The sequence below is a fragment of the Cajanus cajan genome, chromosome 2 (assembly GCF_000230855.2).
Source record: "Cajanus cajan strain Asha chromosome 2, NIPB_CcT2T_4, whole genome shotgun sequence".
NCBI classification, from domain to species: Eukaryota; Viridiplantae; Streptophyta; class Magnoliopsida; order Fabales; family Fabaceae; genus Cajanus; species Cajanus cajan.
Genome location: NC_138518.1, coordinates 76,835,986 through 76,855,384, shown reverse-complemented (window position 1 = coordinate 76,855,384; position 19,399 = coordinate 76,835,986). Strand labels below are relative to the sequence as shown.

General features: G+C 29.7%; 3 protein-coding genes across 3 annotated transcripts; all 3 read right to left on the bottom strand.

The window, feature by feature from the left end:
• Positions 1-3,037: 3,037 nt before the first annotated feature.
• On the bottom strand, positions 3,038-6,155 carry LOC109801509 (RNA-binding NOB1-like protein). Its single transcript, XM_020362593.3, has 5 exons — positions 5,747-6,155; positions 4,517-5,636; positions 4,114-4,282; positions 3,563-3,682; positions 3,038-3,462 (listed from the first exon to the last, which is right to left on the bottom strand). Exons 1-5 carry the CDS (start codon positions 6,078-6,080, stop codon positions 3,313-3,315), a joined length of 1,893 nt encoding a protein of 630 aa, XP_020218182.1. The 5' UTR covers positions 6,081-6,155; the 3' UTR covers positions 3,038-3,312.
• Positions 6,156-7,994: 1,839 nt separating this feature from the next.
• On the bottom strand, positions 7,995-10,000 carry LOC109801271 (actin-depolymerizing factor 7). The gene is made up of 3 exons (XM_020362298.3): positions 9,714-10,000; positions 8,915-9,174; positions 7,995-8,569 (listed from the first exon to the last, which is right to left on the bottom strand). Exons 1-3 carry the CDS (start codon positions 9,714-9,716, stop codon positions 8,419-8,421), a joined length of 414 nt encoding a protein of 137 aa, XP_020217887.2. The 5' UTR covers positions 9,717-10,000; the 3' UTR covers positions 7,995-8,418.
• Positions 10,001-11,242: 1,242 nt separating this feature from the next.
• SR (serine racemase) lies at positions 11,243-14,031 on the bottom strand. The gene is made up of 7 exons (XM_083069120.1): positions 13,919-14,031; positions 13,625-13,791; positions 13,445-13,531; positions 12,781-13,011; positions 12,105-12,178; positions 11,822-12,008; positions 11,243-11,641 (listed from the first exon to the last, which is right to left on the bottom strand). The coding sequence occupies exons 2-7, from the start codon at positions 13,789-13,791 to the stop codon at positions 11,389-11,391; spliced, it is 999 nt and encodes a 332-aa protein (XP_082925246.1). The 5' UTR covers positions 13,919-14,031; the 3' UTR covers positions 11,243-11,388.
• Between the last annotated feature and the right edge of the window lie 5,368 nt (positions 14,032-19,399).

The window sequence follows — 19,399 nt, the reverse complement described above, 5'->3', positions numbered from 1 at the left end:
AGGATTATTTTCAAAAGATATGAAAAAATTATAAGAAAAAACATTGGTGGTCTTTGTAGTAATTTTAGATCTAACTTGGGTTGTTGGAGGTCCTTGAAGACTGTGGAGTGCAACTGCCTGATGAACACAAGATCTTGGCGTTGAAGCAAGGATTCTGTTTTAGAGACATCGACTGTGGCACTTTAATTTGAATGTCCAGATCCATCGTACGTCTGTTTCAGTGTTTCTTTTGAGTAGGACCACTGCCTGAATTAAGGGAAATCATTTACATCGTAATATTCAAATTTGCGATTGTTCACTGCATGTTGGTTGAGACATCTTAACTTTGGATGTGCACCACAAATTACACATTTAAGACCAAGTCTCTGTTTGGTTTTCGGATTTCAAAATACAAGTAATTACTCTCTGTTTTTGGTGTTACGCATACGTATATTTATATGCATGTTTAATTTCAACAAAAATTTCATGTTAAAATTATATTAAATCTAAATAAAAATTTATGTTCTAAATCAAAACATAAGCTGAATACGTATATTTATTATGCTAAAAGAAGTTTACTTCGAAAAGTATTTATGATACAAGCAACCCTTTTTCATAATTATATTTTCAAAGTATTAAAATAATTGTATCTGTAAATGATAATGAGAATGGGTTAGTTTGTTTAAATTTAAATAAGATGATTATAAAGAATATTTCTTTTTTTAAGAAGGAAAAAGGTAAAACAAAATACTGATTTTTAAAATAAACAGTTTAGACACATTAAAAAAGGCATAAAACAACTTTTTTTTTAAAAAAAAATTATTGATTGTGTTTTTTTACTGCAAGATGAATTCATTGTTTTAAAATATTGAAATAAGTGAAAAAAGGTACAAATAATAACAAAAGTTAATATTCTCGTGTTAATACTTCACTTATATCAAGTAACAAAAAAAAACTAACATATTCATAATTATAGCTATTACAAAATTAATTTATATCTACAAAGCTAGGGATAAACAAATAATAAATAAATAATAAAAATTAAACTTTAGTAAACATATAAATAGAAGGAAAAAAAACTCACTCCAAGAACTACTTCTGCACAGTACATACATTTTTTTTCATTAATATTATTTTATTTGTTCCAAATTATGTCATTTTATAAGTTTATATATATATATATATATATATATATATATATATATATATATATATATATATATATATATATATATATATATATATATATATATATTCAGATTATTGATGTAAAGGATTGTTATGACCAATCTAATTAAATATCTTTTGTATTGTCTCTCATTCAATTTATGTGTTTTTTTATTTATTTATAGGATTCAAATTTGAGAGACTTAAAAAATTTAAGTCCAATTTTACTCAAATCGATAACAGTTTGTTATTTTATAAGTTTTAATTCATTTAAAAATATATTATTTTAATAAATTAAAAAGTATATTAATTATTTTAATAACATGCTTATATATTTATTTCTCATTTAAATACTCAATTAACAATTATGCTTTAGATCTTAAGTTTTTGTCAGAAGAATAAGTATGTGATAAGAAGGGTTAAATAAGTTTTTCATCCTTTAAATATTTTTGAATTTAAATTTTACTCCCTCAAAAAAAAAAAAAAGTTTACCCAGTTTTAGTTCCTAGTTTAATTTTTAACAGTTTTAGTTCCTAATGTTAATTTGGAACTGCTTAGTGTTTACATGTTAAGCAAAAACACATATCAACACGATCCATAATGACGTGGCTATTACATGTAGTGCCATGTGGCATTTATTTTATGTCTTAAATGTATCAAAGATTAGCATCGCTGATAAAAAGTGGAGAAATTTTTTGTTGGAGACTAAAAATTCAATTATAAACAGTTAAAAGGTAGGAAAACTCATTTAACCCTCGTAAGAATTAGTAAAATAAATAATCTTTTCAAGATTAAATATTAAAACAAATACTTTTTCAAGATGTTTATATTAGCTTGAACTGTAAATAATTTGAAAGAATAATTTTAAATCTTTCTCCAACATTTCTTGGATATTTCCAAGATATTAATGGTAACTATTGAAACATATTTCCAAGATATTAAATTTACTTCTTCATTTAAAAATTACTTTATAAAACTTTACAAAAAAATTATAAAAATTTGATAGAAAATATGAATTCATTCAACATATAATAGAGAAATAGTGTGTTTTATAGAAGTGAAAGTGAAACCTTATTCCTCCTACCATCTAATTATAAATATTATCGTTTTAATTTTTTGCATAAAACAAAAAAAATATTAATAGATACAAAAGTAACATTTTAATCTTCTATATTAGAAAAAATGCAGCCCAATATTAAAAAATATTGCTAAAAGTTTATATAAAAACAATAATATTACAATAAAAAATTAGAATGATATCCATTAAAAAACCAAATCTACTGCAATACATGTTACTAGGCGAAAAGAGTAAATGAATTTATAAAATTTGTTTCTTATTAGAAGTGAGCAAAATTTGTTTCTTAATTTGGACAGTTTTGAACCTTCAAATTAAACCCAGTTCGAATTATGTTTTAAACCTTCTCCACCTACACTCCATTCTTTTAAAATATATAAATTCTTAAAATAATAATTATTGATAATAAAACATTTCTTAATAGATAATACTTTACATAACATTATACTATATTTATAATGATGTTAATTAGTTTAAAACATATACTATAAAATATACTTAATTTAAATTCTGCATCTCTTATTTTATAATTTAGTTATACATATACTAATATTAATATATTGAGTTGGTCTCATTCCATATATTTTAAGACTTGATTAGGTCAAGTTCAAATTTAAATAAACTCGATCAATTTCTCAGATGAGGTAAGGACAACACTAATCTCGTCCCAACCCGTCATTTGCTAAAATCTGCTGTCTATCCCTTCGTTTCATAGAAGTGGGTAACGCCACAATCAAATCGAATTTTGGTACCGTTGTCTATGGTCCTAACTCCTAACAGGTGGTACCCGTTTGTATGTAATGATAACAAAATCAGTAAAGTTCAAACCTAATGCTGCCTTGATACATTGGCAAATGAACCAAAATTGCTTGTGCTACAAACGGTGCAAACTGTGAGCCACTCATAAAATTAACTCTTCCACTCTTCCATACATCACCTGAACTAAATCGTAGACTATCTTGAGAAAATTAGACACGCTTTTTAATCATGTTTTTCATAAACCAAAACAAATTTCCAGGTAACTTCCAAAGTCAAGCAATAAAAACAAAACTGAGGGGAGATAAATGCCAGTACAAATTTTTGGCGATCCACTACTTGTGCTTAGAGCGTGAGTAGTGATTGTCGTTTGGATTTCTTCTCCCACCGAAAACTGCCAATGCTTTTCTTACAGGAGGCTGGAAAGGAGCTTTCTTATCTGTGTGGTGGCTGAAGACACTGTCTGGTGTAAAGAAGTCATCATCCTACCAAAGTCATGTAAAAGTTCAGGTTAGTTTTAAACTAATTAAATTGACTGAAAGATCACCACATTCCCATGGGACATGAATCAATTAGACACACAACCTGCTTGCTGGCTTTCTTCTTCGTTTTAGGATAAAGTACCCTTTGAGGAAGTTGATCTTCACGGAGAATGAGGTTCTTTGTGACTGCATCCCTTCCACCTTGGGGTAAAGGCAGTGAAAACTGCACACCAAGTCATGTAAAAGTGATAAAGAATTAAACGCGTGTATCAAGGATATTATATACATATTCCATCTTGTGAATGGCATTACCCTTGTAAAATGATTCTTGAGTCGAAACATTCATACAAACTAAAATCAACATCTTTCAATCAGAATTTGTGGAATGAAAATTCCCATAAAGACTTGTAAATTCCCAGGAAAGGTATCATATTCTGATTCAAAAGCTATATTTATTGCTTAAGTAACACATGAATCAATTTAAGTGTTCAACACTTGCAAAACCACAAATGACTATAAACTAGTACATCACAAATTCACAATGTCTGCTGCAACAAACTTACTCTATTTAAAAGAAAAAAGATTAGCAAACTAAAAGGCATGAGAAAAATGAACCAATATCTACTACTACATCTTGTATAAGTATATACTCACCTTTGTGCCACGTAATGTAACTCGTGGTCTACGGGCTGCTAATACTATTCCATTTTCATTTACAGTGACGGCTACCTTCCTTAGGGTGCCACCATTTCCACATTTTGGACAGAAAATTCTCCCAATCTCGGCAGTAACAGTGTAACAAGCATGACACTTGAGTATCCATCTGGAATGCAAATTATTAAAAGATAAGAACATACATAATAAACTTTTTATATCATGCTGCATAGAATGGAATCAGAGATTAGAACATAGAATCAATAGGCAGATGTCATTACATAATTGTAATATTAACAAAATGTTAAATAATATATCTAGAATCTCGGTCTTAATTCCCATGCGCAAGCAAGCGAAGATTTTCTTCACATAGTCAAATATTGAAGTCGCTACTGACAATTACCTGTGCAGCTGGTGTATCTGTGTTCCTCCAGGTGCCAGCAAGCGCAAACCCATTTGGAGAAGCACATTTTGCATTGCAAAGTCACCAGTTACACATGCTACACTTGATTCAGATAACGATCTAACCATCCAACTTTGCTCACTACCATCATCATCAGCATATGAAAAATCAGCAGCTTCACTGGTCTGACTTGCAATCTCCAAGTGATTTGATTGGCTATCAACAGTATCTGCCTCACTGTCACATGGTTTAGTGATCACAGTTTCATTGCCATTGGATGCGGCTTCCACCAACCCGTCATTGTCTGACTGGAGTTTTTCCGGAGACAAACTTGGTTCGTTTTCTTCATCAAGAACACCAAGTGAACCATCTTCCAGCCTCAGATTCTGCAGAACCTCATAGATACTTTCCTCGTCTTTGTTCTCTTTTACCACCTGATCATCCCCAGACATAGCATTTCCAATTTGTTGTTCTTCATCCCTTTCATGAACAGGCAGATTTAAAGCACTAGCATCTTCACCAACACTTCCCTCCAAATCTTGATTACTGGACAACGAATCATAATACTCGCGCCTAGCTTTCCTTCTTAGATATCTCCTGTGAGTACTCCGACTCACAGCCGGCATCCAATCACCAGCATTGTCATCAACCTCTCCCTGCGAGGCATCAATTCCATCAGCCACCATTTTCTTCTCATCAATGTTTATCTCCTTTTTCTTAGGCAGATGCCTCCTGGTCTTCGTCGTCACCCCCTCCTCTGGAATTTCAGAAGCGGTTTCACTTGCTTGCTCCACAGAACCATTCACAGAGTGTTCATCCTGAGAAACAATGTTCAAATTCAGGTCCTGCAAAGGAAGGATTTTCGAATTGGAATTAGTCGACAATTCGTCAGCCTGTTCCAATGCCTCCCACTCTTGCAAATTGGGCACATTGGAACCCCATCCAGGCATGTCCTTCTCAGGCAACCTCTTCACATTCAACATTTGCACAGGTGGTGGAGCATCCCTGATATGTTTCGTTCCATGAATCTGAGCCTCCAAAGTGTAAGTGAGAGCCATGAGCTTAATATCAACATCAGAGAGAGTTTGTAGGTCACCAGTAGCCCTAGCAAATTTGATAACTAGCATGAAAATAAAAAAAATAAAAAAAGGTTTTTTTAGGTTAGAAATGAGTTATTGAATTACATAATTTGAAGGCAGAGAGAAGAAATATGTAATTGGGGATGGATACCTTTGTTGATGGATTCGGGGGAGGGTTCCATGGTTTGTATGGTGAAGGGGAGGAAGGAGAGTTTGTGCCGCGAAACGGGGTCGCGGATTTCTTCCATGACTTGGGGGATGGAGATGAACTTGTCGGCGAGGCCGTGGAGCCTCTCGCCGGATTGGATGACGGCGTTGGCGTCGACGACGGCGACGGAGATGGCATTGGGGGAGTCGGTGGTGGGATCCACCAACACTTGTTTGGGGGGCTGTGGTGGAGGAGGTTGCTGCTTGACGACGTTGGTCCAGCATGAAGATGATGCTGATGCTGATGCAGAAACTGAAGTAGGAGCTTCCTCCATCATTCACATGAGAGAGAGACGCGCGCACGAACAGAAGGGGGTTGAGTGTGTTTTGATCGCTAAACCCTAGAATAGAAGAGGTTTTTTCTTTTAAAAACATTTATGTTTACTTTGGAAAAATAGAGACACTTTCAAAAAAAAAAGAAGTAAAAATTAGAAAGAAAAAAAAAAGAGAAAAATGTAACGAGTAATTTTAAAAGTATAATATCAAAATCCCAAGTTTGTGGTTCAGCGATAGGGGTTGATCCACGCTTAAGCAAGGTCAGGGGTTCGAATCCTGCCTTGTGTATGTATGCAGCCGCGTTAAATCTTGGGACTAGCTATCCCACCTTTTGAAGTGCCTCCAACGTGTTGGCCCTGGATACTCCAGGGACGAACCAACTAAAAGTATAATATCAAATAATTTAGAAAATAATAAAAAGATAAAAGTCTAACAAAAGTTAAAAAGACAATATCTTAAAAGTTGACATTTTCATTCTAAAACAACAATTTTTTATTTATTTTAGGATATAATTTAAATTTTTTTAATGATTCAAAAATATGAAATTTGTTCTTTTAGATTTATCCTCATAAAAATTATGAAATTAGGATAATGATAATTATAGAAATAACAATAGTAGATTTTATGAGAGAGTATTTATAATTGATTTTTTTAATAATAACAATGAGAGAATATCACATAAGAAAAAGGGTTTCTAAATTAAAAAAATGATAAAAAAAAATAATTTCAAGTAAATTGAGGATTAAATAATAATAATAAATTAATAACTAATAAATTATAAGTTATTTCAATTAATTTATACAAATAAGTTATAAATTTATAAAATAAACTTTCATTTGTTGTAATCAAATTAGTTAATATGTTAATCAAATGATTTTATAAATTAAATATATTTATATTAATAAAAAAAATATTTTATTTATTTTCACGCGGCTTAATATTTCAACACGTGAATTAAGGATAATAATAAATATATTAATCTTTTATACAATTTTATTAAAATAATATATTCTCTTTATAGACAATATTTTTAATTCTTGTAGTTAAATAATTTATAAAAAAATGAAAATGTTAATTAATATTTTTAAATGTTAAATTTATTGTACGGAAATGTAATATTTTATTATTATAGTAATAATTTTGTGCAAATATGCATCGACTAACATTGAACTATCATGAGATATATCCTTACTCAATTTCAAAAAAAAAAATAGTAGACAAAAGTTTCAATATAATTGTAATTTTAGGTTTTTATTTAAACCTTTTGTCTTTATATATGATCTTATTATCCAATTTTTTTTAAGAGTGTAATAATCATACATAGTCTCTTTTATATCATCAACCGATAATTTTTATCCAAACAAATTTAAAATAATTATTATAAAGTTCAGCAAAATATGATTGTGGAAATTTTATTGTGATCGGATGATATCTTTGTTGCTTTTAGTCGATTTATGAGTCGCCACTTTAAATATGTCATGCTTACATGAAGATTTTCAATAGTGGGATAAATATGTTTGGAAATTTTTTAGCACATTTAACCAAAGAATAAATGGGTAAACTGTGGGTGCCGGTGGGTGTTTCTTGTTGGTAAGTGAGTGAGTAAATTGTCCTCAAAACACCTTGTTTTACACGCATGTCAACCATGTATTTTAATTATAATTCATTTGGGTTGTAACTTGTAACTAATTTCAAGTAGCTTGTTCACCATTGTATGGAAATAAAAAGGAAAAATAAAGTTATATCAAGAATAATGCTAAACATAAATTATACACATGCATCTCTCATCCCTCAATAAATATTTGATATGATTACAGTTAGTTCTAATTGGTTTCATCAGCACTGTGTAAAACAAATTTTGTCATTTGACACATGTGAGATGATACGAAATTAGAAGATATGTATCACGCACTATCTGTTGTGAATCCGATCGTACATTTATTAATATGTATTGGTTTCATATATAAATCATTTCTATACCATAAACTTCCCAACAAGTGATATAAAAAATGGAATGAGACATTAATTAACAAGAATAGAAAAACAAAGACATCAGACATACATCAGTGTCACCATTCTTTCAGTAGCTTTGATGACTGCACAAAAACCAACCAAGTGGTCAGATTGGCAACTTGGTAGAGAACCAACCGATGCTACTAATCTTGAACCCTTCAAGGAAACTGAACAAGGATGGAGGAGTACAAGGAAGAATGAATGATGCATATGCATATCATTTTGGATTAGTCATTGTTGAATCCAAGGTATACTAGGCAAAGAAACATGGCTCCAAAAGTTGCCAAATAGTTGGGAATTGATCCATAACAATAAAAGGAGGGCATATTAGATGGCTCGGGCTTTCACAAGGTCCAAGCTCATCTCACTTGGATCAGTTGCTTGCATATCAACTTGAATGCCATCCAACTCTCTCTTGAATCTATCCTTGGAACTTGCATACACCATCTTCATCCTCACCTTTGAGGTATCTGGTGACCTGTATGCACCCATTAACACAAGGATTCAACCAAACCATTGCTCTTAATTATTGTAATGTAAGGTCACAAAATGAACCATGTAAGGTGTAACATACCTATACATATGGTAAGTAGTAGTTCAGCCAGAACAATATTCATTAAATCAAATGCAGCATTAGTGTATATAAATTGGACAAAACTCGGATACAATACTATAGTTACTGTTGGTATTATTTTTTTAATTAGAATTGAAGTTTTACTTCAATAATATGTATTAAGTGACAAGGTGAAACTTCAATTCTAATCCAGAAGAAATATCAATAATATAGTATTATACCTAAGTTTTGTCCATATAAATTAAGTACCATGCAATGAAGAAGATCTTGCTTTTTTGGCAGTTCTCATCAGTTGTGAAATCAAAATCATAGACCGCATAACGACACTCATCAGCAGGAAAACTGGCCATGAAGTCCTCATAACTTTCGGAGGGGTCCCCTAATTTCTCAACCACCACTTGTTGTTCTTGAATTTTGAACACGATGAACCTGTAACTCCTCTTTGCTTTAAGCTCTTGAAACTTCAATTTGCAATCGTCATGCACAGCCATTCCGGACGCTGCGTTTGCCTGCCCCAAAATTTCATGTCATGATCTTAAGATTTCAATGATTGTTATTCATTCTTTATCAAGGGTCAGATAGAAAGTGAGTTTTAATGCAGGCAAATAAAAACCACTTGCTATCATCTTTTGATAACAATCATGGGGTATGTAACACATCATCTTCTTCTAATTTGATAGAATTTTAAGATCCTAGAAGCTTGAATCTAATCTCCACACGTCTAGTGAAGGGTTGAAATGGATATGATGACTTAAATTCGATTCTCTATGCTGTCTTTGTAATCATTCTTACTGATAAAATATAATCTCCGCAAGTCTATGTGAATGTTTCACATATTACAATGCTAATAGTGTTCTTGTAAAGATTTTGCATCCAAAGATTTTGTTAAACATGTAAATATATACAATGCTAATAGTCTATTTCTTTTTATTTATTTTTTGTCTAAATGATGGAAAAGTAAGAAGAGGGTGTTTGTCTTCAAGATTATTAACAAAACAGGAACAAGTATGCAAAATAGAGAAACAAGGGGACAAGAGAGAAAGCAAACCATTTTGCCAGCAATATGTGAAAGAAGCGCCCTGCGCAATGTGAATGAAATGAAAGAGAGGGGAGCAATAGAGATTGGAAAATGAGAACAATAGACTGAAGATAACTATGCAGAGAAAATAACGAATGAAGATCCTTGTTTTTTGGACAAGAGAGGTGGAACTTTGAAGCCTAAGATAGCATGTGAAGGTTAGAATAACTAGGGGGAGAAATTAATGGATGGATCTGTTGCAATCTGTTTTGCTTGCTTCCTTATCAATGTATCCACAAGTTTATTCTATGCTTTCACGTTAATTTCTTTCTTCTTGTATCTATTATATATACATCAAAGAGTTTGTTTCAATTTTTTGTTGACCACAAACGTTTTATAGAATAATTATTTTTTGGACTAGGCCGTTTGTATGGTGTGGGGGGCTTAAAAAAATTCCTAAAAAAACATTGTTTGCAATTTGTTTGGTGGTTGTTTCTTATTTTTAGGCCCCGCTAGATGATTATCTAGTAACAAATAAATACTAATTAATGTGTGATCTATGGATTTCTTTGTACTTTCTAACCTTATTATCATATACAAGGAATGCACGGTAAAAATTAATAATGTGAATATTTTGAAATTAAATATATTTTTTGGTATATTGATGAATAGAAATAAATAAAAAGAAATTCTTTATTTTGGCAGAATTAAATGCACAACTAATGCAGAATAAATTTTATGCATTCAGCATTATAGTTATATTAAAACACTACTATAATTCTCTTTTAAATTTTTTTTTTTGCGGAATTATGTAATTTTTTTTACAAAATTAATGCAAAATAAATTTTCTAAATTCATTACTGCAGTTATATTAAAACACTATTTTTATATATATAAAGATAAAGATTTTCAGTTAAAAGAATTTATTAAGTTGTATAATATTATGGATTAAAAAAAAAGTTGTATGAGATTAAATGAGTTTATACGTCAAGGAAATAGATAAACTAGAGCAAAATGGCTTAGATAAGGTAGAGGTTAACATGTTACTTGAACAATAGATGAAATCAAAATCCTAGCCCTTTTTGATCATTTGTGACAGAATTTAAATTAATTGACTAAATTTCTTACTTGATATTCCATTTTAAATTCCTTTAGTATTTAAAGTTAATTGCATACTTTAATGTCATAAAGTCCCTTTTAATTTGAATAGCATTCAATTAGTTTGATTTAGCAAAATAATGTGTATCAGATTGACTTTTCAGATTTACCATTTTATTACTTACTCAACTCAGTGTACTTGCTGGAGGCGGTTTTCAGGCAACAGCATATATGAATGTGCCAAATTTAAAAGATTTTCTAAATAGAAATATTAATCCATCATGAATTGAACCACGCTACTCACTTGTTTACTTCAATTATCAATTTTAACAGGCAAGCTCTAAAAAGAAAAACGTTCGTTTTCTTAGATTAAAGGAATTATTAGAGTGCCTTTTCAGGATTGCAAGGAATCCACTCTATTATCAGCTTTAATCTTTACTTGAAAAGAAGAAGAAAACAACTGTTAAAATTCATTTTTGACAAATAAGAATCTCAATCCCAACAAATTAACTAGAAGCAATGGAATTAGACTTTTCCATAACATACAAATTAGATCATTTACACTCCAATATAGAAAAATGAAGGTCCACAAGCAAAATAAAATAAGTCAGCTTCCTTTGTTCAAAGAATCCCAAAGCATGGCCATATCAACATTGCCTCCTGAAACAACTATTCCTATATGGTTGCAATCCTTCCAAGCAGGATTTTTCTGGAAAGTATCGGATAGAACAGCAGCAAGACCAATTGCTCCACTTGGTTCAACAACAACCTTAAGAATTTCAAAACATAGTTTCATGGCTTTTATTATTTCACTGTCTTCCACTGTTATAATGTCTTCAACAAGATCCCGTACTACAGGCCTGTACCATCATAACATGGTACATAAGCAAAAATGCCAAATCAACATAAGAGGAATGTTAAAAACAAGCATCTCCATAAAATAATAACCAATAGACGGGGAAAAAAGCCAGTGAACAGAAAAGGACCTCAAAACTTTATTTTCAGTTCACTTCTTAACTAATTACTATAGAGTTAATTACCATGTGAAATCTCCAAGAAATGCTCGAAGTCCATCAGCTATAGTATTGGTCTCAGGCAATCTTATTATTCTCCCAGCTGCTTTAGATTGTGCTGCATCATCAGCCCCTTTAGGTTCAGCAGCAAAAATACGAATAGCTGGGTTAATGGACTTGGCAGCCAATGCAATTCCTGATATCAAACCACCACCTGCAGTTTTATTTGTTGGAAAACCAAAAAGTTTGAAATTAATGCAAATTTTATAACATTTTGGTTGACAGTTTGATAGCCAAAAAGTGAACAAACCACTTATGGGTACCACTAGCGTATCTATTTGTGGAGCTTGTTCCAGAATCTCCAAGGATATGGTACCCTGGCCACTGCAAGAACAAACCAACATGTTTAAAGTGCAATGTTGTGCAAGTCAGAAATTCCTATAGATCAAGCCTATGTAGTATGTCAAGTTTTTGATGTTGAATAAAACAAACAGTCACATGGTATCATAGATCATACAGCTCAGCAATTAATTTGGAATCGAGAAAGAACGACTAAAGAGTATCAGAAGAGATGCGTGTTAGATGTCTGAGTGCCAATGAATTATAGCGAGGTGTGTAAAAATAAATAAAGCTAAAAGCTGCACTTAGGTTGCAATTGGCCCAATTTTTTTAGGTTTCTCTTCTGCTTAAGAGAATAAGTTAGGCCAAACACAATTGTAGAGAAGCTCTAAAGAAATAAAAGGTAGTTTTTTATAGTTGAAAGAAAATTATAACAGCCAAATAAACAAAGCTTCCATACAGATGCCAATTGGAGGAGCTTCTACTTTTAAGAAGAAGAAAAACTAGCTAGGCTACACTACATGATCCAATTGGTAAATTGCTATGGAAAGAAGGAATCCAGCCCAAGATTATTCCTAAAAACAAGTTGATTGACAGGGCATTTCACCGGAACCAAATTAAACAATAATCAACATTCAATATTGTACCTTAATATGCGGGCATCATTGTATGGATGTATAAAGATAGCACCAGTTTCTTGCCACACTTTGTTTGCAACTTCTTCCCTTGATTGAACAGATGCCTCAGACCAGACAATCTGACCACCGTACCGTTTTACATTCTCAACTTTGCAAGTTGGGGCATTTTTTGGAACAACAATATATGAAGGGATCCCCCGTAGCTTTGCTGCCAAAGCCAATGCTGCAGCATGGTTTCCACTGATTTTGTAGAACACAATCAGCAGAGCTCTAGAGAATCTTATTAAGAGAAAAGAATGCTAAAATAGAATCTTGGTCCTTCATTTTTATTTCTGACTTCAATTTGATCCGTAAGTCTAAAAAAGTTTCCCTCTTAAAATGTTTTTGTTGGTCAAGTAGGTCCTTCCAACAATTTCTTTTCCCTAATGGTGTTAATTTTGGCAATCTTAGCATCTCTCACAATTTGTGCATGTTACCAAGTTGACCAGATTAATGTGATAAATCGACTAAAGGACGAATTTGATCTAACATTGACAATTTAAGGGACCAAAGTGATTTTTTTAGTTTTAGGGGACCAAATTGAAAAAAAAAATGAGGGATCAAACTCTAACTTAGCAAAAAAAAAAAAAAAAATCAACTAGAATTAGTGCACAATTGCACATAGCAAACAAACCTGCTGTGTGTTACAACCCCTTTAGAAGCATCTTCGTCATTGAGAGAGAAAACAGCATTAGAGGCTCCTCTAAACTTAAAAGCTCCACTGATAGGCAAAGAAGAGAGAAGGAAGTGTGGCATGAATCTAAGTTGTTGATTTTATAGAAAAGAATTGATAAAGTAATAATTTTTGACCCACCCCTTTTGGAAACATTCACATTTAAAGTAGAGGTATCTTGCTGACATAGCATTGAGAGAGGTGGAGGAGAGAAGTGGAGTTTTATGAACGAGTGATTTGATTCGGGCATGTGCTTCTTTTATGGAGGAAATATCAGCAGCATATTTTCCTTTAGTTTCTTCCATCATCTATGTAAGTAAAGTAAAGAGATATGAAGGGTGCGATTGAATTGAAGTATGAATGAAAAACATTACATGGAATTGAATGTTTGTAAACGAGTAGAAGGTTTAGTGGGACTTATTCAGAGAAACTTACTCGCAAGGAGAAGACTATGCTTCGTGCCTCTTCTCACTTCTCACTCACCAACGTTGGAATTGCCGAGGTAAGGTTTTTGACAGCTTTAATTCTTCTTATGCTCCTATATTTTTTATGGAAAAAAAAATGTACTGTGTGTAATTAAAAATATTTTGTTTTAAAATTTAAATAGAATAAATAAACTTTATAAAAAAAAAACTGTGTTATTATGTACCCTATTCTAGTAAGAGGTATAACTTTTTCCATGCAATTAAGTTTTATATATTAAAAAATACAACCATCTAACCATTTGTACTAGTTTTAATAATAAAAACTTTTTTTTTTTTGTATATCATAATTATTTATTTATTTTAATAATTTACTCAACTATTATTTTTTTAAGAACTAGGGAAGGTGATGAGTGACGAACTATAAGTGAAGCAGATGGGGCCGGGGGAAAACGTGAGCAGTAGGCAGGCCCAAATTTATATAAAAGGGGGCTTTGTTGGGTATGACTAAATGCGCATGTTGATAGGCTTTCCATCTCTCGTCCATGGCCCAATTCATGGGATATAGAAAATAAAAACCTATTCATATTATTCTTTAATCCAAATTGATATTTTGTTTTGATAATTAACATTAATTTTAATTTTAGTTAAAGAATAATTCAGTATCATATTTATTCTATCTAAATTATGTCCATGTATTAATTTATAGAGCTAAATAATACTTTCTTTTTTTTATCATGATAATTGAACTCCAAATGAGGGTTTTTATAATATATATATATATATATATATATATATATTTTTTTTTTTATCATGAAATGATATTTTTTTAACCAATTTATATTATAAATATAACATTCACCATGATTTTTATAAAAAAAAAAATACTTTTTTCATCCCCTTTCATAATATTTGAAATGTAATTTTAGTTTCTAATTTTTTAAAATATAATTTTATTTATTCATTAATCATTAAAATTATAATATTAATTATTAACTAATATTAAGTAAGTAGTATAATAATTAATATTTAATAATATTTATATTAAGTTATTTGATTAGAAGGTCTAGGTTACTTTGATAATTCTATATAGTAATTAGGATTGTTAAAAAAAATATTAATAATTATTTTTAGTATTGTAGTTCTAAATATGAAATACAATTCTTATAATTTTTATCGAAAGGTGCTAATAAAAGTAATTTATTATCTATTTTTCTTAATTATGGATTAAGACTTAAATTATAACTTAAACATGAAGTTACAATTAGAAGATATCACTTTACCCTTATATGAAAATCACTCCAGAGATAAAAATGATACTTTCAATTATAACTTCATGTTCAAGATGAGAATCAACCTCAATCCTTATATAAGAAACACATGTTTCAAATCATTTACACAACAACTTTCACGAAAATTCTAGTTATTTTGGTGGCATTAAAGCCATTTTGTTAATTTTGTAAGCTTTAGTCTAAAAAATATTTAAAATACGTATTTGAATAATACTTAATAATCTTAAGCTAATTGGTTATGTTAGAATTATCCAACTCCCTTTAGAAATAAAAATTGACAAAGATTAAAATGTTATAAAATAAAGAGAAATGAAAAAATATATAAATTATATATATATATATATATATATATATATATAAGAGAGAGATAGGGTTCAAACTACACCAATATAACTTTACCAACTCTTACACCGTAAAATAATTTTTAATTAAATGTAAATTTTGTTGATCTAACTATTGAATTATAACTTCATATCACTTTATATGTGTATATTCAATTTTGTTAAAATTAAACAACAATTTGAAGATAATCAAAGTATTCATATTTTAATATATTTTGAAATATGTATACTATATTGATCTTGTTTTATAAAAAGGAAGTATCAAATCATATTATATTATTATAAAATTCTGTAATATAATCTAAGAATAAGAAACTTTCACTCTAGTGATAAGTTTTAAAAAAATCACATTTAATTAAAAATTATTGAACGATATAATAGTGGACAAAAATTACATCAATATCATGTGAATCATATGTATATATATATATCAAAAGTTATTATGAAATTTATAAAATGTTTGTTATTTATAATTTTTTTTAATAGGTGTGTTAACGACATTTGTGAGTATTTAGTTTTTAACTTGCAGGAATAATGTGAAATGTATAGTGTATATATATAAAGTGGTTGGAAGGTGCAGGCCGTAACAAAGTCGAGTGAGCCATGAACTTGGAACTTATTAATGGTAAAATTGGTATTAAATTACGAATGATGTAAAAGGTTCTGGAGCTATATGCTATCACGTCGTCAATCAATTAAACTCGTCTTGTTTTCTTTTCAAACATTAATAATATTTAATTCTTTGTTAACGAGGCAATTATTATTATAAACACCTATCGTTTACTCGCAAGTTATGTTATTTCATCTTTTTTGTTTTTTCGTCTGTTCTCTTGTGAAATTAATCTATCAACTTGTCAACGATATGTCATGCATGACCCACTTTTCCCCTTTGTTTAATGAAATGGGAAAACCATTAAAATAACGCACAATATTTTCAAATTTAAGCTCAAGAAAAAAATAAAACAGGCAAAACTTTTAAAAATAATTTTAGAATTCATTTTTTTTCTTTCATTTTATCTTCAATAAGAGAAATCTTCAAATTCAAAAAAAAAAAAAAAAAACCTTTTCTTCTTTAGTCTTTGTATTCTTATCTTCTATCCAAACATACAATAGAACTAACACTTATTAGTGCCACGGTATGCATCGATGCATATGTTTTAAAGTATTTTAAAGTTTATAAGGAACAACACTTATTATTAGTTACAACTATAATTGATTAGTGTTTTTTTTAAACTATATTATTAATATAAAATATTTATTAATTTTATTAATGATTAATTTATGTCAAAAAATTTGACTATATTTTTTAGTATAATTTTTTCTTTTAATTGCATTTTTTCATTCATAAAACAACAATTTGAAACTAACAATTTGTTGGTCTTATATTACATTGGTGTTTGTATTTGATGTTTATATTAATGTTTAATAATATTTCGCACCAACAATTTGTTGGTCTAATAATGCATTGTTAAAATTATAGAATTAATAATGCTTATCGATTATGATATTAATTAAATGATATAATAATTAATATTTAATAATAGTTATATTAAATTACATTTTAATTATAATTTATTTTCTATAAAGGTGATAAAAGAAAGAAAAATAAAGATTAAAAGTGAAATTTAACATAAATAAATATGGTGTAAAAAAACATAAATAAGTATTAATTGTAATGTTTGCTTACTGTCATTTATAAGAGTTCTTTTAAAGGAACAATATATTTAAGATGACTTCCTATTAGTCAATAATGAAAAAAAGTTATATTATCAATTTATGAACATTAAACTTCATATTTAAACTAATAAATAATAAATAGGCCTTTATCATTAAAAGAGTATTTGGTAGAGAATAATTTTGTTCAAAAACCATTTAGTTTACTCCTAAAGATTCATATGAATATTAACATAGATTTTCTGGAAAGTAAAGATTAGGTCTTTCTTGATTATACAAATTTTTTTTACAAAAGAAAAATTAAATTTCTTTGTTTTTGTAGTTGTAGGATGTAATTGTATTATAATCTAACATAAATATATATATGTATATATATATATATTTAGTTTAAAATAAAAAATCAACAATTTGTATATGATTAAACTATATGTAAAATCTTAGTAAATCAAAATGTAAAATATAATTTTCATGATTTATCATAATAAGAAGAAAAAAATTAAATTAACAATCAAAATAATAATTAAAATTAAAATATAAGTAAACTATAAAATAATAAATAAATAAATAACATATAGCGTTATTTTGCTTAAAAAATTTATTAATTTTAAGAGTTAAAAATCATAGTAAAAAGTTACAAATAAAATTTTATAATTTATAATTTTTAAATAACTACAAAATATCATATCTTATGAAAATTATATAATTATTTAATTGTTATTATTAGATCAACAAGAAAATTAATAAAAAATAAATAATAATTTCTACTTAATAACAATAAAATATTTTGTAATAAAAAACATAATAAAATAATTTATTAAAAGTTTGTACATGAAATGTTGTATTGATTATTTTCTTAAAAATAATATAATTAAAAGTGGTATAAAAAAAATATGTCTAATAAATTATTTAATTTAATTTATATTCTAATTAGTTAATAAAATTAATGTATTTTCATGTTTGTTCTTTAAGTGATAATGACTAAAAAAAATATTAATTATTTTCTTAAAAAAAATAATATTATGATCTTTTATGTATATATAATTTTTTTTCTTAATTCAGGAAAGTTAGATTTTCACTTCTATAAAAAATGTTTTGCGAAAAACTAAAATAAAATGATTCCCATAAATAACTATTGTACTGGCCAACCGAGTTATCGACTTGTCTTTCACCAAACTGCTGACTCGGTCAAAGGTTTACCAGCCTAACCAAGCAGTAAGCTCATTATTGCCGAGCTCCTTAGCTCGACCATGAAACATGGACATCGGAACACCACATCGGCCCAAAAAGGCCACGCCATCAAAACAAATAAAAATACAATCTTGTCGCCGCGCCGCCCACGCGTTATGGGAACGAGGTGACGGCTATGACACATGGCATCTCGACAGGCAGATGTACGCGAAGGGCCTCAGCCACTTGACGAGCTCGGACTTAACTCCTCGACCTACGATCTTCGGAGCTCGGGGGGCTAATGTACTATCCGTACTGCCATGCCGAGCTCGAGCTCGGTATCACAGCGTGGAATAACCTCGGGTACGCACAGGGAGATCTCGGCCTAAGCGAGATCCGCAATCTAATCAGATCATAACTGATCTCGAAGATCTCGCTCCAGATGAGATCCGCAATCTAATCAAATCATAACTGATCTCGGAGATCTCGCTCAAGATGAGATCCGCAATCTAATCAGATCATAACTGATCTCGGGGATCTTGCTCCAGACGAGATCTACTATCTAATCAGATCATAACAAATCTCAGGCCCAAGGCCCAACACAATCCTAATTCACACAAAGGTACGTGCATTATTTATACGAGACTCATACTCCCAAAAACACTAACTTTAGCATCGGAGTCTCTTTTGCAGGTATCACCCCCATCTTGGAGCACCAGCGTACCCGTGAAGGAGGTTCACCGATCTTACCTGGCGGATCAGCTCTACAGCAGATTTCTGGTAAGAACAACTATTAAACATAAAAAAAAATTAAAAATTTTAATTTAAGATTCTCTTAAAAGTAAAAAATTCTTCATACCAAATATTCCCTTAAAAATAAATACGTACATTTAATCGGTTAGAAAGAACAAGTATATCTAACTTTTTTTTATATATAAATATCAAAGTACATATAGGTAGAATTAAAAGATATAATATATTGGAATCGATATCGTAATGAAAATTTGGATAGTATCTACA